Source organism: Phyllostomus discolor, chromosome 8 (genome assembly GCF_004126475.2).
Source record: "Phyllostomus discolor isolate MPI-MPIP mPhyDis1 chromosome 8, mPhyDis1.pri.v3, whole genome shotgun sequence".
In the NCBI taxonomy this organism is placed as follows: Eukaryota; Metazoa; Chordata; class Mammalia; order Chiroptera; family Phyllostomidae; genus Phyllostomus; species Phyllostomus discolor.
Window position 1 is genome coordinate 73916162 of NC_040910.2, and position 27785 is coordinate 73943946.

Sequence of the window (27785 nt, forward strand, 5' to 3'; positions counted from 1 at the left end):
AGAATAGGACTGACTGAGCTAAGAATAGGTATTGTTTTTAATCAATCAGCTTTTGGTCTTTTTTCCACAAACAAGAATATGCCATCGAGGACCTTACCCAAGAATGTCTGTACTGATTCTGAGAGCTGCACTCTGTGCTACTGTCATAATTCCCTGCTCGGCACCCAGAGCAAAGGCCTCACTGTCCACTCTCCTTGTTAGTGTTCGAGGGAGGAGAGAGAACTTCACTTGTCCCAGAAGATGCCCTGCTCAGTGGTCCTGCCAGAGGAGGTGGCCCAGCCCTTTCCCAAAGGGAGTCCTCTGCTCTGAGGGACAGGAAGGGAGCCCAACTGTGGTATCAGAGGGTAAGGAACCCAGGGTCCTGACCTTTGGAATGCATAGAATCCTTGTAAACTCCTGGCAAAACGTTTGAGAGCAGTCCAAAAGTCTGATCCAGATGCCTTAGAGAGAACTGAAGGGTCTTGGGTAGAACCCGTTTACAAAATGTAAGAGGCAAAATATGATGAGGAGAAGGTCTGAAAGGGCTTTCAGCAAATGGCTAAGACCCAGATGGGCACAGGGAGCCAGTTGTGTGCAAGTGTGGGATCCGAGACAGTGTGGGGACTGGGGGCAGGACTGCATTTGGCCTGAGCAGATGAAGGATCAGATGGGGTAGGGGGAGACAGGCCCTTGCAGATCCTCTAGTCCGGCCTCTCCCTGGGAGAAACTGAGGCCCAGAGAGTGGACTGACTTGTGTCAGGTGTCAGGGCTGAGCTCAGTCAGGAATTGCACTTTAGCCTCCCCGTCCAGTGGGTCTCCTGGAGTCCTGGCCTTTGGGAACTATAAGCAGAGCTGAAGCCCTTGACCAGACAACCATGTACTCTCTTACCACCTAGGAATATGTTTCTACCGAATTCCATGGCAGCCACTCAAGCAGGCTGCAGTGAGGGCAGCCCTCTGAAAGGGTCATAACGCTAGATCCTGCTCATCACCTACCCAAGAGCTCCCCACTTTTTTCCTGCCAGAACCCAGATTTTGTGGTGGGTGGGAACTTCACCATTACAGGAAGCATAGGCCAGCTCCCCAAGCCCAAGAGATGGGTTCTAATTGGTCTCATGATAGTCCAAGTACCCATTGTCAACGATTGGCCTAAGGATGACCATATGACCTCATACTGGCTAATAAGACATAAAGGGAAGTCAGTGAGGGCTTCTGAGAAAGTTTTTGCTTTCCTAAGAAAAAGGAAAGATGAAGCAGGCACTGTCAGACCCTCACCCCACATCTCTTTCTTCCCACCTTCAATACAGATGTGTTTGTAGCACAAGGGTCAGGCGTGGAGTTAAGAAAGGCAGGATGCCCTTAGGATGGTGGAGCCCAAGTCTTCAGTGGCCCAAGTGAGCTGCTGGACCAATATCAGCACTTCTCTACCTCCAGAGTTCTTGTTAAGCAGACATTAAGTGTCCTTAGGGTATAAGCTACTATCAGCTGGGTTTTTTTTCTCTTGCTCATAGCCCAAAGCAATCCTGATTGGCACTGGCTAAAACTGTTAGCAACTCCAGCCAACTTCAAGAAATGCCATATAGAAGTAGCCTTTGATCAGCTTCCTCAGGCCCCCACCCAGCTTTCTTGTCAACCCTCAGGCAGGTGGAATCTGGTAGAGTCCTCCACCCACCTCACCACAACCCCCCTCATCAGCCTGGCCAGTCCTACTCATCTTTCAGTGCCCACCTTGGACGGCCTTCATGGACCTTGCCCACTACCATAAGGCATGCATCTCACTGACCACTCTGATCACTTGTTTATTTACCAATCACACTTACGGTGGCCTGCTCGGAGTCTGTCACAGTGCTGGCACTGGACCCAGTGGGCAGGGTAAGTCCTCCAGGAGCCCACAGACGGGCTGGCAGACAAGCCCACAGCAGTGGCACAGAGAGCAATACTGGGGGGTGGATCAGTTTCAGCCCAGTGCGGTAGCAGGTAGCCACTTCCATGCTTCTCTCTCCAAACAAATGCTTTGCTTCTTCAGGCAACGCTCAGCCCTGTCTGTCCCAACACTGTCCTGAGCCCGTCTTAAGAGGCAGTGGCAGAAAGGGCTCTTGTTCCATGATCTTCCCTGAGCAAGCAGGGCCTTGGGGTAGACTTGCTCTTGGCTGCCCACTTTTCCCTGCAGGCCTTGTAAGGCCAAGACCCTCAATGACTAGAGGAAGGAGCAGTGGACATGGAGGCTGAAGATCCAAGTGCCACTACCTCGATGTGTGATGGGACACATGGCTTGCTTGTTTCTCTGAGCCCAGCATTCTTGGAAGACAAACACAGATAATAATACCTGCTTGTGCCATAGGGCTGCTGCGAATGTCAAACGAGCAAAGTGGTGGATGCACCAGCCACAGGGAGGCCTGGCACACAGGAGGTGGGCAGCGGCTGTCCATGCATCTGCCTGCCCCACCACCCACACACAGCAAAGCACCAGAGACAGCACAGCGTACCTTCCCCTGGGGGGCAGATGGGGTGGTCAAGAACTTTCCCACCCAAGGAACCAGGTACACACTCAGTCCCTGAGGGGGTTTCCTTGGGTTCCCATACTTTCTCCTGCCCTGAAAAGGGCCATTGTTGGACCTCATGTGTCTGCCTCTGCCTCCCTTCCAGAGCAGCGGCAGAAGGAAAGAAAATGGGGTTGCTGGGAAAGAGGGTGGGTGTCACTCACGTCTCCATCATAGGGGTTCTGAGGGTTCCCACAGCCATTCGGGGTCTTTGCTCCAGCAACCTCCGGTAGGTCCACTCATGGGCAGGGGCCGTCTGCTCAGGGACCACCAAGTAGTGCTCATTCTCCATGATGCTCTGTCACTACCAGGCATGGCCGCAAAGGCCAGTCAGCAAAATCAAGCCCCCCCCCCGGGGGGTGCTCAGACCCTGGCAGGACAGACCAACTCTGAAGGGACCCTGCTCTTGGCAATTAACAGCTGCATCCACTCTGGGCCTGCAGGCAAGGGAGGACCTAGACGCTGACTGTGACCCCAAAGGCGCCATCATTGCCCATACTTGGAGTGTGATCCCAGCTGTGTGGGTGGCAGGAAGAGCATCTCCCAGAAGAGCCAAGCTGACCTGCCTGGAAGAAAAGGGGGTGCAGGAGGGCCCCAGCCCAGTGAATGTGGGCCCAGAAAGCAAGGGGCACAGGAGTTGAAGGCGGTGCAGTGGGAAGCTGGGGAAGGGGTCCATTTGTCAGGTAAGATGGAGTGAGGAACGGAGGGGAGCTGGTTCGCCAATGGCGTACCATAGGTGACGTCGTCTGGAAGTCAACTCAAATTCCTCGTCCTTTGCTGGTGGCATTACACTTGTGGTTCCAGGAGGCTCTGCTTCCCACTCTCACTCCAGCAGCAGGAAGCTTCCCAGGACCAGACATTCTGTCCCTGGGCTGGGTTGTCCCTTCCAAGTGACAGGAGTGACCTGAGGCAGCCCAAAGTCAGCAGCAAGAGGCATGGACTCTGGAAGGTAGTGTTTTCACCTCCCAAGCTGGGATCTGATTCCCATTTAGAGGACCCTGGGACCAAGCAAGTGGACATCAGAGCCCAGCGTGAGGCCAGCACAAGGCTGAGCTGGGGCAGGAGCCGGTGTCCTAGTCCCTGTGCAGCCTGCCTGTCCCAGAGATGACGGCAGGCCCCCGGGAAAGACGGGTGCCGGCTGCCTCTTGGGGGGCTCCCTTCACGTCTGAACCTGCCCTCCAGCCACCCCACCCTGGCTATGACCCTGTGGGGTGTAGGCATCACGGCATCTTTGGGGTGTGAAACCCAAAGCTCAGCTGGAAGGCATGCTGGAAGGTTCAGGAGTCCTCAGGAGGGCAGGGCCTGTGTTATGGTCTTGTGGCTCTTCCTAAGTCTTGATATGTGTCACATTAGCCCAGTCAGGGAAATGATCCAGGTCAAATATGACCCGTCCCCAGGTGTTCACCGCCAGAAATACAGAGAAGACTCCAATTATGTTCATCATTAGTCCTGTTTTCACCTGGAAAAAACAGGGCCAGAGTCAGCACCCCAGGGTCATGCAGGGCATCAGAACCAAGGGGAAAGGGAGGCTAGGAGCCAGTGCTTGGAGAAGGGAACAAGGGCTGGTGTGCTGGGCTCCCATCCCTGGGCCACGCTCTGTGTCCACCCCACCCTCAGACAAAGCAGTTTCACACCTAGCAAGTATTATCGGTGCTCAGAGAATCCCCGGGAAACAGGCATGATTTCGGGTTCTCTGCCTATCTGGACATTTGCAAAACTGGGCCTTGAGGAGGTGACATGAGGCCACACCCCAGGCCACTCAGGGAATTACTGGAGGAGGCCAGGTCTGACTCCAGGTCCTGTGCTGCCCCCACCCCTTCACCATCGCATTGGCACCTGCTGGCTTCCCGAGAGCCCCCCGTGGCTCCCTCTGATGCCAGCTCTTTCTTCAGGCTCGCTAACCACTGCTTTCAAGCCCATGTAGACTTTTTACTGGGGGCTGGAGCTGAGGTTGTAGTCCACAGCTTCTGGACTACCCCTTCTCTTCAAAAATGCTCTACAGAGTCGAAGATACCCAGCAGAGGCTCTGCAACAACTCACCCCCAACTGTGTTGGGGTAGGGACCTCCCTTTCTGGCTTGCCTCCTCTCAGAACTGCCCTCCTTCTCCTGTCAGGGGCAATAAAGCCAAAGCAGAACCGAAGAGTCCCTCCACTGGCTGCACTTGTTTCCGAGTGTCCTCTGCTCCCAGGCCGTGGTCTCTCGCTCCCTGCCCGTACTTCATATCTGCAGACACCTCTGTCAATCTCTCTGGCTGTCATTAGTGTCCATCTGCCCCTGCCCCCCATCTCAGTCTTGTCCCTCTTGGCTGTCCTCACAGCTTCTGCTAGTGTGTGAAGTGCCCCGTGGCCATGTGGGGCCCACTCTCAGCTGTTCCGAGTGTTCAGCGAGGGCTCCCCTGGTGGCTGCTCAGGCCCCTCCGGGTAGGAGATTCTATAACCCACCTCTCAGCCTTGGGACTCAGAACAGTATGAAATGTAAGATAATTTCAAAAAAGAAGACAAGCTGCATATAAGTGCAAATAATGAGGGGAGACTGAGACTTTTGGTGCTATTCCCAAATCATGTGACATCACGGGTCATTTACAAACAGGGCATACCTGGCGATAAAAGCATCGGAGCTGATAGGAGTAAACAAAAGTGGCTGCGTTACCATGTCAGAAACATTGAGGTGTCCGTAGGCAAACACGATGGCGTTAGGCGGGGTGGCCACGGGCAGCATGAAGGCAAAGGACGAACTCAGGGTGCAGGGGAGCATGACGTACAGCGGGTTGAGGCCGATGATGCGTGACTGGGGGGAAACACAGCACTATAGTGTCACAGACATGGAAAACAAAAGGTCCTGGGGCCAGCACTCTGGAAAGCATCTCCCCAGTGCAGTGCGCATTCCCACCTCTGCGTCTCTGTGCCCTGGGTCCTCTGCCCTTTGCCACGCCTCTGGGCGATAACTCTGCTGGACCCCAAAGGCTGAGCTCTGAGCCCTCCCCCCAGGAGCCCTTTCTGAACCCCCTCAATTCATTCAACATATATTTCTTGGCCACCTACTATGTGCCAAAGACCCTGCCGGCCACTTAGACCACACTGAGCCTTGAAGTGTTCCTGCAGCCCACACGTGCACATGTCTGTCTGTCCTGCTGCACACTGAGACAGCTCAGAGGGCAGGGAGGAGCACAGCTTCTCGCCAACAGATACATCTGTGTACATGTGTGTTTTTGTACACACTTGGGATCAGTTTGAGTACGGAATTCAGTATCCATCTTTTTTACTCTACAGCTTAAAATTCAGCCACATGTAATAGTACCTCACAGACAGACACTCGTTAAATATCTGTTGAATGAGTGAATGATATCATAATACATTCATAATATCTGCCAACATCTACCAAAATTAATAACCTAGCGTGCAGACTGACATGCACATGAGAGCAGACACATATGCAAGGATGTTCATCACGGCATTACAACAGCAGAGCACGTGGGAAACAGACTCAACAGCCATCCGCAGCAGGGTGGCCAAATAAAACATGCACATACAGACAACAGGTAGTTTGAAGCTGTAAAGAACTAAGTAGGTTTTATGTGTTAACATGGAAAGATCTCTAAGATCTATAGTTAGATTTTTTAAAATTTAAGGTGCAGGACAAGACCATAGACTGATACCATTTGTTTACAAGAGAGAGTGTGTGTACAATACATCCAGAAAGATACCTAAGAAACTGATAACAGAAGTTGTCTCTAGGAGGAAGCTAGAGAGTTAGGGCCTATACTCTTTGGTATTATTTGACATTCATAAGTCATGTATATGTATTACATTTTCAACTTAAAAAATTATATATGCTCCCATTTTACTAAATGTCCTTCAAAACTCTGATTTTTAAAAAATTGCAATATTGCATTTTATATTTCATTTGATAATATTACACTTATGAATATATAACTTATTTCATCAGACCCCTACTATCATGGAAATATTTTATAATAAATGATTCTGCAAAGTGCACCTTTGTAACACAGTCGACCCTTGAACAACACGGGGCTAGACAGTGCAGGTCTGCTTACACGTGGGCTCTTCTCAGCAAACGTACACTCAGCCCTCTGTATGCCCAGGTTCCCAGCTGCAGAGCCAGCCAGCTGCAGCTCGGACAGGAGCCTGCCATGTGCAGAGTCAGCTGCACACACTGCTCTACGCCACTTTATGTAAGGAACTTGACATCCGCCAATTGGGACACCTGAGGGAGGTCCCAGAACCAGCCCCTGTGGATACTGAGGTACCACACTTAAGTTCTGTGGGGGCCACAAGTTACACATGGAATTTTGACTGCACAGGGAGGCTGTTCCCCTGACCCCTGTGGTGTTTGAGTCAACTGTGCGTGCTTGTCAGCATCTCCAGTGACTCCCTAAAACACACTCACAACCACGAACGGCTGAGTTGGGGCATGGGAGCGGGTTTCAGGTTAGGGTTCCTATGGGCAGACAGGCTGCACCAAGTCACACTGCCCCCGGGAGAACCTGAGAGGTCCCAGTCAGGGGCCCAGTCTATTTCCTGGTCCCTCCATTTGTCCTGGCCTTGGGTATACATGGTGTATGTGGCTCTGTGGTGAGGCTGGGGTATTACCGCCTTTTCCTTTGCCACAGCTGGGTCCTGAGGCAGGAGTGTGAGTGGGCTTGGAGGTCACCGTGAGGAATCTTACTGGGACTTCTGGTTCTAGAAGACCTTGTTTGGAAAGGCCTGGCCACCCCCTTGGGTTCAGAGCTCGATTTCCCTGGCTTGGGGCCTTCGGGGCTCACGGCTGGGGTTGGAGGCGACAAAGCCAAACCTTTGCCAAAGGAGGGAAGGCCTCACCACCCCATGCCCAGCATCAAAAGATGCTCCTTGGTGTACGTCTGGGCAGCCTGCTTATGGGAGGGAGAGCTGGGGCAGCCACCTCGCTATTCCTAACACTGTCATCTTCACTTGGATTGAAAGGAGAAAACTGCTTGGGTTTGCTTTTTATACACATGGACACCTTGGAGGCCAAACAGAAATTCACCAACTGCAATTCCGTGTTCAGGTTTTTGTAAATGTGTCTCCCAACCCCAGAAGGGCAGCCACCGTGTCTCCCAGGCTCGTTCTGCAGTCTACAGGGGATCTTCATAGCCCTCGCCTTACTTGACCATCAAGTGTAGAAGGAAGAACTTAGGGACAAGTTCAAGGATCCCAAGACTTGAACTCAGGTCTTCTGACCCCACGCCCAGGCCTCTTCCTGTGCCACCTGGAGGTTGGCACTGCCATGTGTTGAGTGACAGAAGAAAATGTACAAAAAGATCACAGCCAATTTTCCTATAAGCTCTGCTTTAAGTGCCAGCTCAAGAACATGCCCTCCCATAGCACACTGATGCCTGACCCCTGGGCGCACCACACAAGGCTTCTGGGAATCTTCAGTCACACTCCCCATTTCCTTTACCTGGGCTCTCCATCTTCCCAGGACAGCCCCTCCCCCCAGCCACTCCCAAGCCCAACCTTCCCCGAGACCTCTGTGTTCCCAGCTCTGTATTCTCACACCTGCACTACATTCTTAGAGACCCTCAGGCCTTCCCTCACAGCACTGGTCCACTCCCCCTGGGCATGAGCCCTGCATCCCCATCTTGAGAAATAGTCAGTTACATTGACAAATAAATGTTGAGCACCTGGTTTATTCTTAGCACTTTGCCAGCAGTGGGGATACAAAAAAGAACCAGCAGAGCACCGAGGGCAGGCCCAGGCTCATCAAGGGCTCACCAGTCCTATCAGAGCCAGGGCCGGATGCATGTCTGGAAAGCCTGGTTGGGCTCTGGGCCCTGATTTCCCTGCCTCTCTAGGGACTTAGGACGTAGTTCTGGGTTGGCAGCTTCCTATGAAATAATGGTTAAGGGCCCTCAAAACAAAGCAGGGTTACTTACCATGGAGGCAAAGATGGGCAGGAACAGGGTGGTGGTAGCCACGTTGCTTGTGCATTCAGTGCATACAGCAATGACCAAGGATGAGATCAAGGTGATGGCTGCCGGGGGCACAGTGTGCAAGGGCTCCATCTGCTTCCCCATCCACTCAGACAGCCCTGAGACCTAGGAAGCACCCGGAGGGCAGGCACCAAAGGGCAACTGGCTTACAGTTCCTGTAGGCCAGGAGGGACCCTCACCCTTCCCCGGGGAGCTCAGCCCATCCTCTACCTCTTACTCTCTCTGCATACATTCCAGGGGTGACCTCAACCATGCCCACAATTTCACTCTCCATCCTCATTCTGCTGTCTCCAAGATCTATGTTTCTAGCCCAGCTGGTTTGTTGTCCAGACTTACATCTATACTCCTTCCACAAGTTTCCACCCAGATGTCCCATGAGCATGTCAGACTCAACATGTCCCTACCTGCATTTCTCCTCTCTAGCCCAGAGTCTACTGTTCCCCCCTGGGCTCCACAGCTCAGGGAATGGACTCACTGTCCACCTGCTGTCCAACCTAGAAGACCAGGAGTCACCCTGGGGAACCTCTGTCCCCCTCATTCCTTCTACCCATCAGTCACCAAGTCACCAAAAGCTTCTCATGTCCATTGTCTCCTCTCAGTCCCCCACAGTTCTTGTAACTGAAGAGAGAAATTTGAGCCAGAACCTGGGGATCTGGATTTGGTGCTTTGGGCCGAGAAGAGATCGTCCAGGGGAGAGCATGCAAGTGAACAGGGAAGACGCCAAGGACAGAGCCTGGAGGAACACTTGCATTTAGGGGAGACCAGAAGAAAAGTCATCAAAGGAGAATGAGCAAGAATAGTCAGAGCTGGAAGGAAACCAGGAGAGACTGGTTACTTGGGGGCGGAAGGAGGAGAGTGTGGTCCTGGCATCCAGCACTCTGAGGCTGAGCTCGATGAAAGCTGCAGAGCGTCTGCTGGGCCTCCCTCATCCCCGGCCCTGCCCAGGCCTCCACCCAGATATCAGGGTGATTTTCCCCAAGGGCAGATCTGTCCAAGTCACTCTCTGGCCTCAGCCCTCCAGTGGCTGCCCACTGCCTGCAGAATCAAGTCCACACTCCCTACCTTGGATTCAAGACCCTTGTGGAGTGGCCCCTGCTAGGCTCAGCAGCCTCACCTGTTCCTCAGCTAGGTACCACACACTTATTCCTTTACTGACATGCCACTCCTTCCTGGAATGCTCTTCCAGATACGTCTCCCTCTCTAGTCTGTGAAGTGCTCACGAACAAGGACCATATTTCAATCTCTTCTGTAATTCCCATGTCTGGGTTAACAAGGACATAAGAGAAGTGTCTGGTGAGTGAATGAATGATAGATGGGTGGATGACTGGGTAGAGAAGTGACTAGATAGATGGATTTGTTCACCCAAAACTATTTATGCACCCACCATGCACCAGGCTCTGTTTTAGATGCTGCAGAAAATAGGGTAAGAAAATAATAAGACAGATTCAGTCTATCTATTACATTCTCTTCGTGGATGGATGGACACATGAGCGGATGCATGGAGGACAGCAAGCAGCATCAAGCTCGCTCACCCCCCCCCTCTGGCTCATTTCTTCTCTATCAGGGCAGGGGGAGAGGTAAGAAAGTTATACTTTGGGGGTGTTTTTCTCCCAAAAGCTGTCTTTCTCCTTCTACACACTTATTAGAGAAAAATTTTTAAATGGCAACCACATCAACAAAGAGTTCAACAAGGAGAAAAACCAAAGGTAATGGTGGAAATCTCCATGAAAACTTGCAGATTTCCCTGGAGTGAATCAGAGTAAAGACCCTTATTACCAAATCCCAAAGGAGACCTCACAGCATCCTCTGCCTCTCTGGGGTAACCCAGGGTCACTTAAATTCACTCATTTCTGCAATCACTCAAAGAGCACTTTCTCTACTCCAGGCACCATTCATGGTGCAGGGCTCCTAGGTCACAAGACAGAGTCCTTGTCCTCAAGAAATGTGCAGTTAGTGGAGGGCACCATGCAGCACCAGCCCAGGGGGGCAGAGTGGGGGGAGGGGGGTGCCCTGGGCCGCCCACAGCTGGAGAAGTTACCTCACATCCTTTAGCCAGAGCAAATCCGCCCCCCAGCAGCAGCACGATGCCCCAGGGAACTTTCTCCTGGGTCACCTTCCAATCCAGCAGTGCAGGGGGATAAAACTGAGCTTTCCTTTCTGTGAAGAAACAATAAACACACACATACAGAGCCCAGAGCAAACTTATGAAGCGAAAACAAAAATCTAATCAAGAGGAACAAAAGTCTGTAAGGACAATGAGTACCATCTTACATTTATACATTAGCTAACATTTACAATAATTACTATACCCATTGCTGGTGAGAGTATGGCAAAGCTACTGTACACTCCTGGCAGCACTACAAGTTGGCATAGTCCTTTTGAAAAGCAACGCAGCAATGCATTTAAGAGCCACTAAGATATATATCCCCCAGCATCATCACTCCTAGAAATGATTCCTGAAGGAGAAACATCCTCAGAGAAAAGCTAGATACATGAACACATTATTTTATAATAATGCAAAATTCAAGACAGCTAGAATGTTCCATAACAAGAGAATGGTTACATCCCCTCCAAGCAATATAACGCCGGTATTAGAGAAGATAAATTTGAAGACTGTGGCAATAGCAGGAAATGTTTATAGAGTAACCTCAAGCAAAAATATGAAAACAGAAACAATGAAGCAACTGGATTTAAATTGTGTGTTTTATTTATAGTCATATAATACATGTGCCTATTAATAAAGACTGGGAGAGAGAGAAACCCTAAAATACTGATAGCATTGTGAAAAATTTGGCCCTGGCTGGTGTGGCTCAGTGGATTGAGCACCTGCCTGCAAACCAAAGGGTCATTGGTTTGATTCCCAGTCAGGGCACATGCCTGGGTTGTGGGCCAGGTCCCCAGTAGGGGGCATGTGATAGGCAACCACACATTGATGTTTCCCTCCCTCACTTTCTCCCTCCTTTCCCTTCTCTCTAAAAATAAATAAAATGTTTTAAAAAGAAAAATTCAAGACATTTTTTCTGTTCTTGTTGTAATAGTAATATGATTTCAAATGTTGAAAAAGCAAAAGAAAAATTTTACACTAAACAATACCCAGGGAAGGCTTGAGAAACACCCTCTGTCCAGACTTTGTAATCTTGCCAGTCCTCTTTGATAGAGTAGACTTTTCTCCCTCCTAAGCCCAGGACACCAACCCTGATGAATGGGAGACTGGGACAGGAGACTTACCTTCCTCAGTCTGACTGCAGAAGTTGAACTTAGGCTTCTGTGAAGGCAGAATAAAGAGCAACATGGCCACCAAGATGGCCACCGTGGTGTCGGAGGCATACCTGGGGGGGGCAAGAGCACACAGGATGAGCCAACTCAGCCGCAGTGGAAGTCACACAAGAAACCTAGACCGCATCTAAACATCCCTACATGGAGAAACAGGCTTAGCTGGGTATGAAAACTGGAATCCCGGAGGCCAAGGTCAGGAGAAGTGAATCCTGGCTGGAAACCAAGACCCTCCCACTCCTGGCCTGGCTCTGCCACCAGCACTGGGTGACCCCCAGGCAGCTCTCTTCCCTCTCACACTCATGTTGCTTCCCGGGGGAAACTTGTGACCTCTTCTCAGTCAGATTTTCTAGAATTCTGGGTTCACCAGGTGACCACGAACAGACCTTCAAAGTGGAGGGAGCAGCAGTAGGCAGCTCTGTCCCAACCTGCATCTCCTGCCTCTTCTAGGACATGCATGTTTCTCGGCCTTTCTTCCAGCTGACTCCCTATCGTCTTAAGCAGGAAAGAAACTACATATACCCCCTTTTGCCAAATTTCTGCCTAAAGAAGATTCTGGATCTGTGTCTTCAGATGGACTTGCTCAGCTCTGAAGAAAGATGAGAAACTAAAGGTGACAGAGTAGAGACTCAGAAGCCAGAGCTCTGGAGCTCCACCGGAGCCCAACAGATCTCTCTCCACCACAGCCCTGGCCTGGCCAAGTACTTTCTGCTCAGCCTGTTGGGGAAGGAGGGGCCACAGGGACATATCTGCGGGCTTGTCTGAAGACTGGTGAGAAAACATGAGTCCAGACACCAACAGAGTGCTTCAGAACTCATCTACAGAACAAAGGGGTGCCCTGGAGGGTGCTGCACAGCCAACAACTTACTTTGTCTCGCCCTCCGTCCAGGCGGCTGACAGCCAGCCAGGCATGAAGCCGGGATCCCGGGAGAACCACAGGCTGATCAGCAGGAAGAAGCAGAATAGGACGTTGACCTCAGCGAAGGAGATGGGCCCCAGGTTCCTGTACTCCTCACTCAGCACCTCGTGGGCAGCCTTTTCCTTATTCCTTCTCTCCAGTCCACAGCCCCAGGACTTAAAACTAGAGGATGCAAAGACAAGAGGACAGCAGGGAAGATTGGTTGGCTCAGGGGCTGGTCGTAAGGAAGCCTGAGCGTTGGCAGCCACCCTGGCAGAAAGGCCTAAGGTGCTGCCCATCGCCTGGGATGGGGGCGGTGCTCGAGCAAGTCCCTTCCCCGCTCCGTCTGTGTCATCTGCCTACCACACCTCACAGGACTTGGTGGGGAAAGTCTCTGTTATGGGTGCCCAACACGTGCCCCAGGGTATTCCAGAACTGGAGGATGCTCCCAGAGGCCCGAGAAGGCACAGATGGGCGGCCCATGTGGACCAGGCCATAGGGGCAATGGAGGCAGGAAAAGAGAGGGTGGTTAACAGGGTGGGAGGCTGAGAAGAACAGGGGGTGGAGGCAGGTAGGAGTATCGCAGGTGGAAATAAGCAGAACTGAGGCTGCCACTGGCTGGGGGGCCTGGCAGGTGCCCAGTCATCTGGAGACCAGCTGTTCCTTTCATGTGTCCTCTGGGGAAGGGCCACGAGAAGTTTGGGAGCCAGTTCGAGGTGGAGCCAGGGCTCCCTCATATGCCCAAGTCTTCCTCCTCCCACAGTGGCCTGGAACCACATCCAGTGATTCCAGGATGCCAGGCCCCATCAGCAGGGTAGCTCAAAAGACACAAAGAACAAGCAGACTAGGCCAGGCAGGACCGGGGTGGGTGCTTGTCTTCCGAGGAGCTGGAAGTGCAGGACTCAGGATCCAGGAGCCTGGGGCTAGCAGCAGGCATGACCATGGCAGGAAGGAAGCCAGCCTGGGCCCTGGTCTTGGATGGGTTCCTTAGGGCCCAGTGCCCATTGTCCAATATGACCTGCCCAGGATGCACTGCAGGACCTCCTTTAGGGAGGTGCTGGCAGGGGACAAGGAGGAGGAGGGTTCTTGGAAGAGGTGTGGAGGGTACCTCAGCCATGGGGAGGGTTAACAGGGCCCCTGGGGCCCAGAATCCAGGCCTTGAGGAATTCTCTGAAGGATCCATGCACACTTTCCAGCCTGTCAGCCTGAAGGTGGTGGGCCCAGCCAAAAGAATGTCCCTGGAGAGCCCTCCCTGTGGACGTCCCTCCCGAGGCCCTACAACAGCCTTCATAGGAGGGCAGAAGGTGCTGGAATCGGGACCAAGATGCCAATTTCTGAAGCCAAGGCTGGACATGAGCTGCCTGCAAGGGCTATGTTGGCGAGGGGACACAGCCTGAAGCACAGGACACAAGACGGCTGGGATATGGGTGCTCAAAAGTTGGGAAAGCAAGAGGCAGTGATGGGGTCTCATGTCTGCACAGCCTGCCACAATCTCTGCCCTGGCAAGGGGGCAAGTCTGGACATCCAGAGAGTCACCTGCCAGGACACCCTTAGGCCATCCAGCACAGCAGGCTGCTGGTGTGGACGGTAGCCTCTCGCCCTCCTGGTGTGGAAGAGTCTGTTTTGACCAAGAAACGATCTGCTGCCAACTGTCATTCTCGGGACTGTAGGACTTGGCCAGAGGCTTCAGGTTTCCAGGATGAGCGCTGACTCTGGCACTCCTGGCTGCTGGTGACTTGTGCTGACATCGCATGACTGTAGACCCTGGGGGCTGCACTGCATCTGCACTTGTCCAGTGCTGCTCCCCGGCTCCCAGCCCCGCACCATGGTGCTGCCAAGCCTTCAGGAGCCTCTTAGGCTAAGCAGTTTCACCCTCATCTCTGGGTCAGTCCTGTCCTGTCTGCTGACCACTGGGCTGGCACAAGGTACAGACAAGTGTACCCAGTCTGCCTGCAGAGCCCATGGGGCAGGATGGGTACAAAGTGTCCTTCTACAGTAGAATGGCCTTCAGAACACTGAGGATGAACTGGTACAGAGCTGAGGAGAGAGTGAAGGGACCCCTGAGTCCCTGAGTGCCTCTGCCATGGCAGGGGTCCAGAAAAGCCCTCATTCCCTGACTGGGGTCAGCCCGGGCAGGAAAGCTGGGGCTGGGCCAGCAGTAGTGCCGCAGCGGTCCTGGGCTATCTTGGGGCAGGGGTTCCATGGTCCACTTGGTTGTCAATGGCCAAGGAAGTCACTCATAAATCCAAAAAATTAATTTTTCTGGATTAGGCCAACGGCAACGCCCTGACCTTGCTCTGCATGACCATCCAGATGAGAGTCACGTGAAGGCACAGCAGCGATGCTTCCCACAGCCAAGACAGGTGTTGCTCTGCCTCTGGTGAGGTGGTCCCGGAGGCCCGGAGGCAGGTCCTGGTGCATGGCAGCGTACGGCCGGGCTGGAGGACATGCCCTACTGTCCCGTCATTCAAGCTGAGTATAAAGAGCTGCCCAAATGAGGCTTCCTGTGAGCCACCCCCACCCCTACCCACAACACTCCAAGCCTGGGTGGTGAGGCTCCTGAGCTGGAGCCACATGCCGGGAAGGTAGGTATCGGGGCAGCCCCCAGCCCAGCCACAGGTGGACTGCAGAAGCTCCAGGCTCCCTGTCAGTCAAGAAGCACCAGCGGAGGCCACCTCAGGCTGGGTGAAGTACAGTGCACACAGCACAGGTGAGCTCCCAGGAGCCGAGTGTCCACCTCTAGAGGCCGGCAGTGTCCTTGTGGTTGTGGGGCCAGGCCAGCTCCCTTGGCTTGCTCTGCTGGGGAGCTTGGTAGCCCTCAGGGCTCCAGGCCCCTCCCCAAACCCAGGCTGAGGGGAGGCTGAAACTGGTACCCGACACCAGGCTGCACCTAGGCCTCAAGGCAGCCAAGGGCTGCAACCTTCCGCCTCCCCAAGAGGGGACTGTGAGGGACTCAGTTGTGCCCCCTAAATTCATATGTGATGGTATTAGGTTTAGACAAGATCATGTAGTGCCTTCCTCTTCCGAGGAAGAGGAAGTATCCTCACACTCTCTCTGTGAGGATACAGCTGAGAACGTGGCCTTCTGCAAGCCAGGAAGAGGGTTCTTGCCAGGAACCAGATTGGCCAGCACCTTCATCTTGAACTTGCAGCCTCCAGAACTGTGAGAAATAAATGTCTGAGGTGGAAGCCACCCAGTCTGTGGCATTTGGTGATGCCAGGTGAGCTGACTGAGACAAGGATGAAAGGTAGTAGGACCAGGCTCCAGGACCAAACTGCCTGGGTTCAAATCTCAGCCCCATGACTTCCAAGTCACACACCCCGGTGTAGGCCATTTATCCTCTCTGTGCCTCAGGTGCCTTATCTGTAAACTGGGGATAATAAGAGTATGCACCTCACACGTTGATGTGAAGATTAGTTAACATATGTAAGAGTAATTAAAATTGTGCCTGGCACTTAAAAAGCTCTTAACAGATATTGGTTGACATTATTACTATCACCACCTGCAGCCTGCAACAGGTGTGCGGCAGGTCTCCTGAGGCCCACTGAACAGGTGTGAGGACTTGGGTCCTGCAGCAGGTGTGAAAAGCAGGGCAAAGGGCTTCATTCAGAACCAGGCTGTGCCCCAAGCATGCACAGAGCAGCTTCGCCCTGCCGAGGCCAGCCCGTGGGGGCAGTGGGGGGGCGGGGTCTGCAGCTATTGTGCTGATGCTGTGACCACGCTACATGCAGATATATTTTTAATAGTGATTTTCAAAAGTTTTTTCCTTTAGGAGAAAACTTACAAAACTGCCCCTCTTTCCCCAGTTAACTCACAGGTTTTGGGGGGCACTTTGGCCTCTCAGCTCTCAGAGCCCCTCCCTTGGGCCACACAGGCCCATTTCTGGCTGTGGCTGCCTGTGGTTTAAGGCACAGAGCGCCTGGCTCACAGCTGAGTACCTTCCATACCAATGCGAGAGGGTCACCTTTGCTCCACAGATAAATTTGTGTCTCTTAAAGTCACAAGAGCATTTACAAAGTATTTGTCGGCCACACATTATGGTTTCTGTCCAAAGTCTGGCTGCTGACAAGGATGACTCTTGGTGAACTTGTTGTGTGCTGGGAAGAGGAAGGTGAACTTGGCAGAACTTTCCGCACGCCGCTGGGAAGGAACGTGTAAGCGTTCAGTAAAAGTTTGGGTTTCAACTGTTTGGACATTATCAGGTGATATGCTGTGACCTCACCGCATGGACACGTGCAGCCAAGTGGAAGTTAGCCAGTGGTATTGATTTGCTCACAGGGACAAGATACCCTTCTTTTTATTGCTTTGACTCATGTTGATGGCTCGCTGGGCTTTCTCCCTGGGACAGGAGCCGGGCAGGGTGCCAGGGACAGAGAGCACTTACCACAGGCCTCAGAGGAGCTCAAGCCAGGGGTCAAGGACAGCACTGGAACGTGACTACAGGTACTGAGGGGCAGGGCCATGTGGTGCTCAGGGGAGCCCAGAGGAGCAAGCACGGGAGTCTTCTACGATGGAATGGCAGGAGGTGAGAGGGTCAGAAAAGGTGTCCCTAAGGAAGCAGCATTTGAACTGGCCTTGAAGGCTGAGGAGCTTGAAAGGGAGGAAGACAGAGAATGGCATTCCAGGAAGAGGGAACAGCCTGTGCAAAGGCATGGTGAGCAGCCTGAAATGGCCAAAATGAGAGGGCAGACTGGCAGATGGTGGGGCTGGAGAAAAGGGCCAGAAAGGAAGAACTCTGTGGACCCGCCTACTGGCTCCTCTGCAGGGGCATGACAGATGGGACTCCATCCTGAAGCAGCTCAAACTTACTTGAATCCCATATAGAAATACTGAAGCCACAACCAGGTGAGCACCAGCATGATCAGCATGTTGGGGAAGGCAAATCCAAACCAAGAGGCGAAGTTCACAGTGTCTTTGCTGCCAGGAAACAACCTGAAGGGAGAAATACCAGGCCACAGCTCTACCTGATGCTGAGCCAGAGAACACGCAGGCTAGGCCCTGTGGGTACAGTGCGGGCAGCGGCCAGAGAGGTGCCCTGAGAGATGGTCTGGAGAGGAGGTCTCATCCACCTGAGGCCCAGCCGTCTGAGTCCCCTGCCCAGTGGTACCCCGGTCAGGCGCGGGCCTCAGGACCCAGCCTGGCACGGTACGAGCCTGAGGAGTAACCGACTGACCCTCCTGGGGGTCTGCACCCTGCTGAGAATCTCGTGAAAGATATGTCCCTTCCCTCCAGAAAAATATGCCTTTGAACATGTATAACTTGGCCAATAGCATCAGGCGGTCCACAGACAGCCCAGAACCCTCACCCTGTAGGCTTCTGCAAGGTGGGCCCCCACCCTCCCCTAGAAAAACAAATCTCAAAAGCTTCCCAGGGTGGGGGCAGATGACAGTTCCAGGAGCTTTCACTCTAAGCTCCCCCCCCCACCCCCAGGCGTTGCTCACTTTAGCCCAAGGGTGTCAAAGTAGACACAGCGCTTTCTGCACTCAGCCAGAATCTCTCCAGGGAGAACTGAAAGCTATCATTACAGAAAACACTCACAGGATCAGAATAGTCTGCTTGTTGGCTCACAAGCGTCTGCTCGGCCAGGCTCCAGGCCTATCCTCCCCACCTTCTAGCTCCCGTCCAGGGCCCTTGTCTGCATAGGACAGCACCATCGCACTCCTGCTCCTTCCCCCCGGCTCACTGCAGTTTGCACCTTCCTCCACGAGGGCATTTACATGACCCACCCAGAACTCTCCAGGCATCCGCTACCCTCAGCAGGCCACAAGTATCCCACAGACAGCACCTAGGTTTCTCACTTCTGTGATTCCAGCCCTACCCAGCACAAGGCCAGGAACAGGACAGAGGCCTCATGGCCTATGTCTATCTGTGGCCAAGGAAAGATCCAGACCACCCCTGTGGTCCACCCAGGAACTCACAAGGACATGGTCACTTCAAGGGCAATTAGACGAACTACAGCGAATGAGCTGGTGAAGCAGGGAGTGACCTGACCTCTGACCCTGTATGCCATCGCGAGAGTCCTGCTATCACGGGACCATTACCATTCACAAGCCAGGCCAGCGGACCAGTTTCGAGGAGAATGTCTGGTGGGCAGGCGGGGGGCACCTGTTTTCTGCCAGTTTTAAAGCAGGACCCGGCATCTAGGACTATGTTGTCACCCTCCACGACTTCAGCTCAGAGTTCAGTCACACGATTTGTGTGAGTGAAAATGCTGAGCTCCAGGAAGAAAAGCGGGAATCACCCAGGACAGAAAGCAACCAGGTCTGGGGACTGTCACCAGCTCCCACCTCGAGGAGTCCCGAGCAGGTGCAACAGAGGCTGATGGGGGCACACCCTCCCACCCCCGCTGGGCCCAGCTCCAGGGCCCCACTGAGGAGGAGGAACAGGAGTAGCTCTGACCCTGGGGCCCACATCATTGTCCCCAGGAGGCATGGCCAGTGACTCACTCATGCATCTGGCCCAGGAGCACCACGTTGGGTCCTGTCCCAGTCAGGGTGGCAGTGCCTCCGATGCTGGCCGCGTAGCACACGCACAGGTTCATGGCCTTGCATATGCTCTTCCTGCCACGGTTCTCCCGTGGCCCCATCACAGGGCCTTCAGACAGCGCTTGGCTCCCTGCAGTGACACGCCTCTGTAAGCAGAGCCAGGCCCGGGGACCGCCTGCTCAGCCCCGCTCCTCACTCTGCCACTGACCTGAGGATGGGGACAGGCTGACTCGGCTGGCTCCCTCCTCAGGTTTTCCTCAGCCTCCCTCTCTGCCTCCCGCAGTCACTTCCCACTGCTTCCCCCAGGCTCCTCCATGCCCAGTGCAAATTCAGCAACTTCAGACACACACCCTTCTTTGCCTCCTTGCTGTTGCTCCAGTTGGTCCCTCCCTCTAAGAGGGGTGTCCAAATCCACCTTGACTGTCCTTTCCTCCTAGTAAGGCCTCTCCCTTGTCTGGGCTCCTCTGGTGTCTGGCTTATGGCACCCGGTGGCTTCCCACAAGTCAGAGGAACTGGGCAAGGGGCCTCACTACCCCACCCCATTGGGCTCCTTCAGCCCAAAGTATGGGTGCATCTGCTTCGTCTCAGCAGCCCCAGGACCTGGCGATCAGGCCATCAGAAGAATGGGCCCTGAGTTCTCCTGTGCTAGGCCCTGGGGATGGGGTACAGACAATGCAGACAATGAAACAGGCACCATCTGACTCCCCCAAGCTCCGCACCTAGCGGGGAAGCAACATGGGACAACCACCCCAATGCCTGTGGGAGCAGAGAGCAGACGGGAGGTCTGACCTGTTCAGGGCAGGCCTCTATGAGGATGAATAGAAGGAGCAAAGGGTGATGGGCACCCCACAGGCGCTCAAAAGATACCCAAACGGGGAATCAAATGAATACCTATTGATTTCTGTGATGGGTGGGAACTGAGGGTTGGAACTTGCTATGAACAGTATTAAAGGACTTAACTTTCATGCCCTAATTACATTCCTAAAACTTATGAAAACAGCACTTTCTAAGTATTTCCCTGGAGGCCTGTTTAGAAGTGGACCCCAGCAGCACCCCAGCCCAGGGCTCACCTGGCAGCTCACAGGTCTTGCCCTTGTCCACCAGCTCCAGGGAGCCCAGGTTGGCCTCGGCGGTGGCGCCCGTGGCTTCCATCTGCTGCAGCACAGCCTCCACGATGGGCACCATCATGGCTGTGGTGGCTGTGTTGCTGATCCACATGGAGAGAAAGGCCGTGATGACCATGAAGCCCAGCATCAGCCTGCAGAGGAGCAGCAAGGAGGGAAGACAGAGAATTCCCACCCCCACGGCCCCAAGCCTTTAGGGAGCAACAGGGGTTGGGCCCTCCTGTCGAGATGCCAGGGGTCCAGGCCAGGGTGCTGAGGCCAGTTTAAGACAGGACTGTCTGGGGGAGGGTTGGAGCTTAAGTCCCTCCCTCTGTCTCTCCCTTCCTTCTTTCCTCCCTCTCTCCCGCAAACACTACTGATTCCTACTCTGCTGGCTGCAGGGGCACCAGGAGGCCTTTCTCAGACCCAGTTGTGGTTCTAAGGAGCTCCTGTCCAGCTGAGCCAGCACAGGCAACCAGATGGTGCCAACCCAGTGGGAACAGTTGGCCCTAGCACATCCTAAGGGTGTACCAGAACAGCCCTATGTGCAAGTAGCCCCAACACCCCACTTCTATCTAGAAGATTGCCACCCACCCCAGACTCTGCTTCCCCTCTCCTAAGTTGAGGAGGTCTGCACAGAGTTAGCCTTCAGGGGGAGGGTGAGCCTGGGACAGTGGGACCTCCATCATGTCTGACCCTCGATCGCCTCTGTCTGCACACACACATCTCCATTCAGCAATGGACCAGATCAAACAAACAGTATTCAGAAGGCATGTTCCCTTCATTTACACCACCTGTCTTCCACCTCTGTCCCACCTCTGCCCACCTAGAACATTCCTCATGGTCCTTCCAAACCTGTTAGATAACATCGCTCTTCTGCAGCCTCACTCCCAGTACACACCAGGTGGGGTGAACAACCTTCCCCAGCCCCCTCCAACACTCCTCACTGGCCTGTTTCCCTGCCTGCTCTGTCCTTGGATGGTGAGCAGGGGAAGGGTCTGATTCTTCTCCATGGCGTCCATGTACTCTGGCACAGGGCCAGAAACAGAAGAGGCTCGGGGAGGGCTGGCTAAATGGAACAAAACTGCTCCTGGCCTCCATGTCCCTCGGTAGCCAGGCTTCTCCCTAAGGCCACTCATTCACCTGAAGCAGGGATCTAGGTGCTGCACTGCATGAAGGTCCAAGCTGGAGTCCATGCAGGTGGACTTTACGGACCCACAAGAACAAAGGCTGGGACCTAGGCTGGAAGGAGGCTCAGAGTTTTCGTGAATGAGACTTCAACATGGTGCTTCAAGGCACCAAGTGGGCCTCAACATAAAGGTCACCCCCCTGGCAGGCAGTGTCACGGACAGCTCAGAGGGGAAGCCAGGTGACAGGAAGGAGCACAGAAGCCGCCCATGCAAAATTCCCAGATCTGGGAACAAAAGCTCTTCGGCACTCTCAGAATGAGGTCCACCTACTGATGGAGAAAAGCTGGCCACTCAAAGGATCCTGAGAGCAAGAACTCTGAAACCATTGAGGCCTTGCATTGCTAGAAAATGCAATGGCTTTTGATTTGGCCCTGTAAACCAATCACTGGAGGGGATCAATGCCATGAAGTGTAACAACAGAGATTGGAGTCACAAAGTTCCCTGCACACGGGAGCCTGAGGGACCCATGGAGCTGGGCATCATCTCCTGGAGGATGGACCAGGTTCTGTGTGCTTAGGGCCCAGCACAGTCCCTGACACGTGGACATCTCAGGAGGGAATGGCTGTGAACTAACCATCCACTGCCTTCTCAGGGCTGGGCTGAGCCACAGCTTCATTCAGGGAGCACATTGCTTCAAAAGAAAGGTGCATCCTTTCCCCCCTTGGCGGTGGCCAGGAGGGAAAGCCTCATCAGACAGCCAATCATTTATCCCCTCTCTGTCTCAAATTCCTCCTCTAGAGAACGTGGGTGGTAGAAGTAACACCCAACTCTCAGGGCTGTGGAGAGTTAAATGAGGGGATAAATGAGCTCCCAGCATCTTGCCTAAGTCCTTGTCGATGCTCAATGTAGCCAGGTGATTCTGATTACATAAGCTCCATGGGAGGGTTAGAAATTGCCTGTGATTGGTGGGGGGAGATCTTGGAGAGGCAGAGAAGCTTGAGGTTCTAAGTGACGTGAGGAAAGATAAGGAAAGAAGCTTCTTTACAGAGGGAAGAGATGTGCCAGCTATGGAAGGATGACCTTTCTGCTTCCTCCTGAGAGGGGTGGTTGAGCCACCCCTAGCCTGCTTTCCCCACAAATTCCCCTATCAGGCATGGCTTGATCCAGCCTCCACCCACCTGGGAACCCCACAGCCCCTCCTTCAGAAAGTCCTCTGAACATGCAGGGACCCTTGTTGGCCAGTATCCTCTGGATGCAGAGAACCCTCACCCACTGCTGCTCACCACAGGCCCCCAACCATTGCCCATGCATCTGGTGTCCCCAGCTAAAATTGTCACATTTGTCATGTGCCCCATCCAGGAGTCCACCTGCCTGCCCGGCCCAGGTAAGCCCATGGGCAGCCCTGCCTGTGGGTGATCTGGTCAGTGCTGCATCTTCTCCCCAGCCCTGGGGCCCACAGGGAGCCTGTGGCAAGGAAGAGAAGGTGTAATTACTGTGCAGGCTTGGTCCCCACCCAGAGGAGAGTGCGTAGGGCGATCCTCTTGTGCAGGTTCCAGCGCTCCACAGCCACAGCCATGATGAGGCCACCCAGGAACAGCATATTAGTGTCCTTCATGTACTGCATACACACCTGGAAGATGGTGGCATGGAGTCTCCATCAGGGTTGCCTCCTGGCCACATATTGCTTAGGCCCAGGGCCACCCACGTCCCCAGAGACAGGCGGGCAGACCAGATGCTGACTCCAGGGACAGTTGGGAGTGGGTTGAAGGGTCAAGTGGTACGCCTCCATGCCAAAAAGAATCCACAGTGGGCTCCTCTGGTCCCCCAGGGCCTGGGCAGCTCAGAGAGCAGCTTCGAGAAGGAGCCAGTGGAAGAAGCAGAAGGCCACCAGGATTCCCTGGGTCTGCTCACCTGCTTGGAGTCCAGAATCTTGAGGAGTGGGAAAAGCAGGACAGGCATGAGGGCGGTGACCGCCAGAGGGATGACTTCTGTGCACCAGTAAATGGCCATGAGGATGATGACGTAGGCACACCTGACAAACTGAAGAGACAGCCCTGAGGTCTCAGCATGCTGCTGCCACCCTCGGTCTCGCCCCCTCCTGGTGAGATGTGGGGGGCAACACCCGCCTCCCTCAGTGGTTCCGTGTGTCGTCAGCACCTTTATGACAACCTTCGTTACCCACCCAGACTCTGCACCCCCTCCCCACCCCGTCCCAACCCAGCCGGCTGTATCAGCCACCAAGACCTGCAGCTTTCAGTCCATTATTCTCTGGCCTCTTCCTCCTCGAGCCTTGACCCCTCGGTCACTGCCTTTCTTCAGGCCACATTTCCTCCTGCCTGGGTGGCTGCAACTCTCTTCTATAGGACCTTTCTACTCGTATCACTCCACACCGCGGTGCCCTCTTTCTCTTCTGCAAATCTGATCATATCACCCCTTTTAAAGGCCTTCTCTTGCCTTCAAGACAAAACCCAAAAGCCTTAGCATGACTTAGGAGATCCTCAGTGATGGAACAGGCACTGCAGACCCTTCCAGCACCGTCTCCCTGCCCACTCGCACCCCGAGTACCAGAGGTTCCTGAGCCCCCTTCTCTCACACACCCCAGCCCCGTGGCAGAGTGAGTGTTCACTTGCCTTAGTGTGTCTCCTTAGGTGCGTCTTCCCCACCCCCTCCCGACAGTCTGGGTCTGTGCCCCAGTCTCTCTGTCTCCTCCCCCAGCCCCAGCAGTTCACCCATGGGCTTGCCATTGTTGGTTTCCTCAACTGTCTGCCCTCCCCACCACCAGGGAACAGTGAGCACCCTGAGGGCAGAACCAGCGTTGGTGGATTCACTCTGTCCTCAGCACCGGCACAGGCCTCACACCCAGGAGGTGCTCAGCAAATGAGTGTTAGAGGAAGGGACCGGCACAGCACAAGCTACAACAACACTGCTGGAAAGGGACCTGTACACCATCACTGTTTATCATCACCCCAAAGAGCACGCAGCTGAGGCATAAGGCAATGGAAGGAGACTTAGAAATTCTTTGTCTGGATTGTGTTGTCAGTCATAAAAAATAAATCTTTCTTCAGCATCCCGTGAGAAGCTCAGGACACCTCCCTCCTGTCTAATGCAGGGTTTCTCAGCCTTTCCACTATGGACATTTTTGGCTGGATGGTTCTTTGTTGAGGGGCGGGGTGTCCTGTGCATTGCAGGATATTTGGCAGTGTCCTTGGCCTCCACCCCACTAGATGCCAGTAATACTCTCACCAGTTGTGATAATAAAAGTGTCCCCAGGCTCTGCCAGGTGCCCCTGCTCAGGAGGCTGCAGGTAGCAATGCTGACGGAAGCCACTGCACGCGAGGCAGGACAGCAGTGTGGGTAGCAGCCCAGGGAGACCCCAGGCAGACCTGATCACTGTCCCCTCTCTGCCCTTGTCTGGCTCTCAGCAGTCACTCAACAACATCATTGATGAAAGACTCATCGGGCTCCCAACCCCAACCCCTCTCCCTGCTCATTCCACGTCCTCACCTGGACATTGAGGAGTTAAGAGTAGCCATTTTTAACGTAGGACACACAGAGAGTGCTCAGTGGATTTTTATTATCTAAAGTTATCAGCACCTTTAACCAATTTCCACAGCATAGTTCCTGGAGGCACCAAATATAACCAACAAAAAACATATGGAGCTAACTGGCTCCCCACCTCCACCCCACTATCAAGAGGCTCAAGAGATGTGCCACCCCAGAGGCAGGGCCGTCTCCTGGTCTAGAACGCTCCCCCAGCGTCAGTGGAGAGGGCAGCTGGGAAGGGCCATGCCAGGCCAGACAGAGCAGGGGGTGGCCCCCACGCAGAAGGAGAGGGACTCTCCCTGCAGAGAGGAGCTCAGCTCCCTGTGGGTGAGCTCGGAGCAGGTCCCTGAAGCTGGAATGCAGCTGGAAGAGCACTTAAAGTTAGAGATCAAAGTGAGAGGTGGATTGAAAAGTCAGCACCCAGCACAGTGCCTAGCACATAATGGGACTCAATAAATACACAGTAAGAGAACAAATAAATAAAACCATGTATAATTATTAACAAATAAGGCTGTGATGATTATCAAAATATTAGTAAGTTATGAGTTTTGAGGGCATTTTTCATTTTTACTTTACATCTTACAGGCTTTAAAAAATAAGGTTTTTTGCAATTTTAATAAAATCAATGCTTATAATAAACATATAATTGATTTTATTAAAAAGCTATTTTTTACATTTCTTAAAAAAGGGACCCAGAGAGAGGGCAGAAAGAGTGGAGCAGAGAGGAGGCCAGGCAGGAGGCAAGGTGGAGGAGAGGAAGGAAAGAAGGAAGGCCGCAGCAGAGAGGCTGGGCTCGGGCCGGAGGGCAGCATGCCTCCAGAGTCACCTCCCCACTTGGCCAAGTTCTCACTGGCCTCCCAGCCACTCTGTTCCATTCCAGTACCTTGGGGCAGCCCCACATACCCTTGCACAATGGGGCGGCCATGGTGGGTAGGGGCAGAGAGCTCTTTGGTGGTGACTAAATAGAGGCACAAGGGGAGAAAACACCAGGGCAGAAGCCCAGACTCCCAGCCACCTGTCCCTCCAGGAGGAACAGCATGTGGAGGCAGCCTTGGGAAGGACTTTCACAGATGTCTCCTCTTCCCGTGCTGATCCTCACTCCCAAAGCCAGTTCATGACAATCGGGCACACTCCAAGTTGGGGGAGGTCCCAGCTCAGGGAAGTGTGGCGTGTGTGTGTGAGTAGCAGAGTGGGAGAGGGGTCTCAGTCACACTCAGCCAAGCTGTATAATTATTCCAGGGAACATCACTCCCTGCCAGCAGAACCAAAATCACAGCTCTCCTGCCTGCCTTCCTCCCACAGATGGTAACAGCCCAAATCTCTTTCTACAGAGGAAATGTGGCCCCTCACAGTTGGTGTGGCAACTGAAGGGCCATCCCAGTTGGATCTGGTGTTCTGGCCCACCCCAGCCGGTGCTCAGCCCACTCATGGGTTGTTCTCAACCTCCTCCTCCCCCATCCTAGGAACTGGCAGAATCCCTTTGGGCACCCAAAGCCACTAAGTGTCAAAACCAAGCCACCTGGCCCCACTGTAAGGATGAGAACACCAAGGCCCAGACAACAGAGAGGCTTCTCTAAAATCACAAAGAAGGGTGAATGGAGGAAGTCGGTTCTCTTGTAGAGTTGGCTTCCTGATAGATACCCCACTTCACCCCCAGTCGTCCAGCACTGCCCCCAGAATATCCCCTAAAGAACTCCTCTGTTTCCCAAACCTGCCTGGGAGGGACAGGCAGCTGGGGGTTTCCTGTCTGGGCTGAGAGTGAAAGGGCTGAAAGAGGGAATGAGGAAGGAGCAGCCAGCAGCCACAAAAGGCTTCAAAGGGCTCGGGCCTCTGCCAAACAGGCTTTGCACAGCCCAGCGCAGCCTGGGCCAGGGCTCCCAGCACCGCCCTCACCCTGTGGCCAAGGCCATTCATTCTCTGCCTCCTTCCCAGGAGCGCTAGGAGGCCAGGGCATGGGACGCAGCTTCCCTGCAACCCTGGGTCGTGCCACCCAAGGCGTGAGCTCTGGGAACATGTCCGCCTCCTGCCACAGCCACAGCAGGCAGTGAGCAAAGCGGAACAACCCTGACCTTCCTTTCAGCCAGGACAAGGATTTTCACTCAGCTGTGACCTCCAGGGGTTCAGAGTTGGAAAGAAATGTGGGTCATAAATAGGGAAACCGAGGCTCAAAGAGGGCCAGAGAGTGGCGAAGACAATATTCAGGGTCCACTTAGGTCCCTGACTGACCTGGGAAGCCACCTGGAGCTGGGAAGACCCCATTCATTAAGGGAAGAGGAGAGAGAAGGAAGGCCAAGCTCTCAGGCTGCCTATCAGCATCGTTGGAATGGGGGGTGGGGGTGGGGAAGGAATGAGGTTATGCACTCTGGGGAGATCCTGCTCCCAACTGAGCCTATGGATGGGCTATGGGGCCAAGATCTGTGCTAACGTCTAGGTTTCTGTGCTTGTTGGGACTGTTCTTGTGTCCTGGGATCTATGAACCTAGGTTGGTGTTCCCCGGCATTTCCGTGCCCCTTGGAATTCTTTACAGGACACCTCCCATCTGGCACCAGTACCTCCTGAGTTCGCGAGCCCCCGTGGGGGGTGGGGAACTGTGCCCACCCAGAAATCCTTGCGCTCCACCTCAGTGCCCCCGGGTTCGGAACCCGTTGCTGGGACCGGGTGCTTGGAGTCCGCGGGACTGCCAGGAGATGCAACTGACCTTGGCGGGTATCAGAATGATGAGTGGCAGCAGCAGTATTGGGGTGAGGAACAAGATCACGAAGGACTTGAACTTGAAGACATAGCTCAGTGCCGAAGCCATCGTGCTGGAGGGAGATGGGCGGGAGAGGCTTGTGAGGGGCAGCCAGAGGCTCCGCGGGCTTA

At 53.9% G+C, this 27785-nt stretch overlaps 1 protein-coding gene across 2 annotated transcripts; it reads right to left on the reverse strand.

The window, feature by feature from the left end:
- Positions 1-1476: 1476 nt before the first annotated feature.
- Positions 1477-27785, reverse strand: SLC13A5 (solute carrier family 13 member 5). 2 transcript variants are annotated; one of them, XM_028534438.2, is made up of 12 exons: positions 27622-27782; positions 23292-23420; positions 22874-23010; positions 20218-20405; positions 19109-19277; positions 17472-17594; positions 12633-12845; positions 11720-11820; positions 10530-10648; positions 8435-8596; positions 5170-5307; positions 1477-3978 (listed from the first exon to the last, which is right to left on the reverse strand). In XM_028534438.2, exons 1-12 carry the CDS (start codon positions 27721-27723, stop codon positions 3847-3849), a joined length of 1713 nt encoding a protein of 570 aa, XP_028390239.1. In that variant the 5' UTR covers positions 27724-27782; the 3' UTR covers positions 1477-3846. The 2 variants fall into 2 exon arrangements, with proteins under 2 accessions (XP_028390239.1, XP_028390241.1); XM_028534440.2 differs by lacking the exon at positions 5170-5307 and having other exon boundaries at positions 3841-3978; positions 27622-27785.

Coding starts and splice junctions, on each gene's coding strand:
- SLC13A5 (XM_028534438.2), bottom strand. CDS start 27,723: ATGGCTTCGGCACTGAGCTATGTCTTCAAGTTCAAGTCCTTCGTGATC. Junction 5,308..8,434: donor TGCCCATCTTTGCCTCCATG/GTAAGTAACCCT, acceptor GTTTCCCCCCAG/TCACGCATCATCGGCCTCAA. Junction 3,979..5,169: donor ACCTCAATGTTTCTGACATG/GTAACGCAGCCA, acceptor TGTTTTTTCCAG/GTGAAAACAGGACTAATGAT.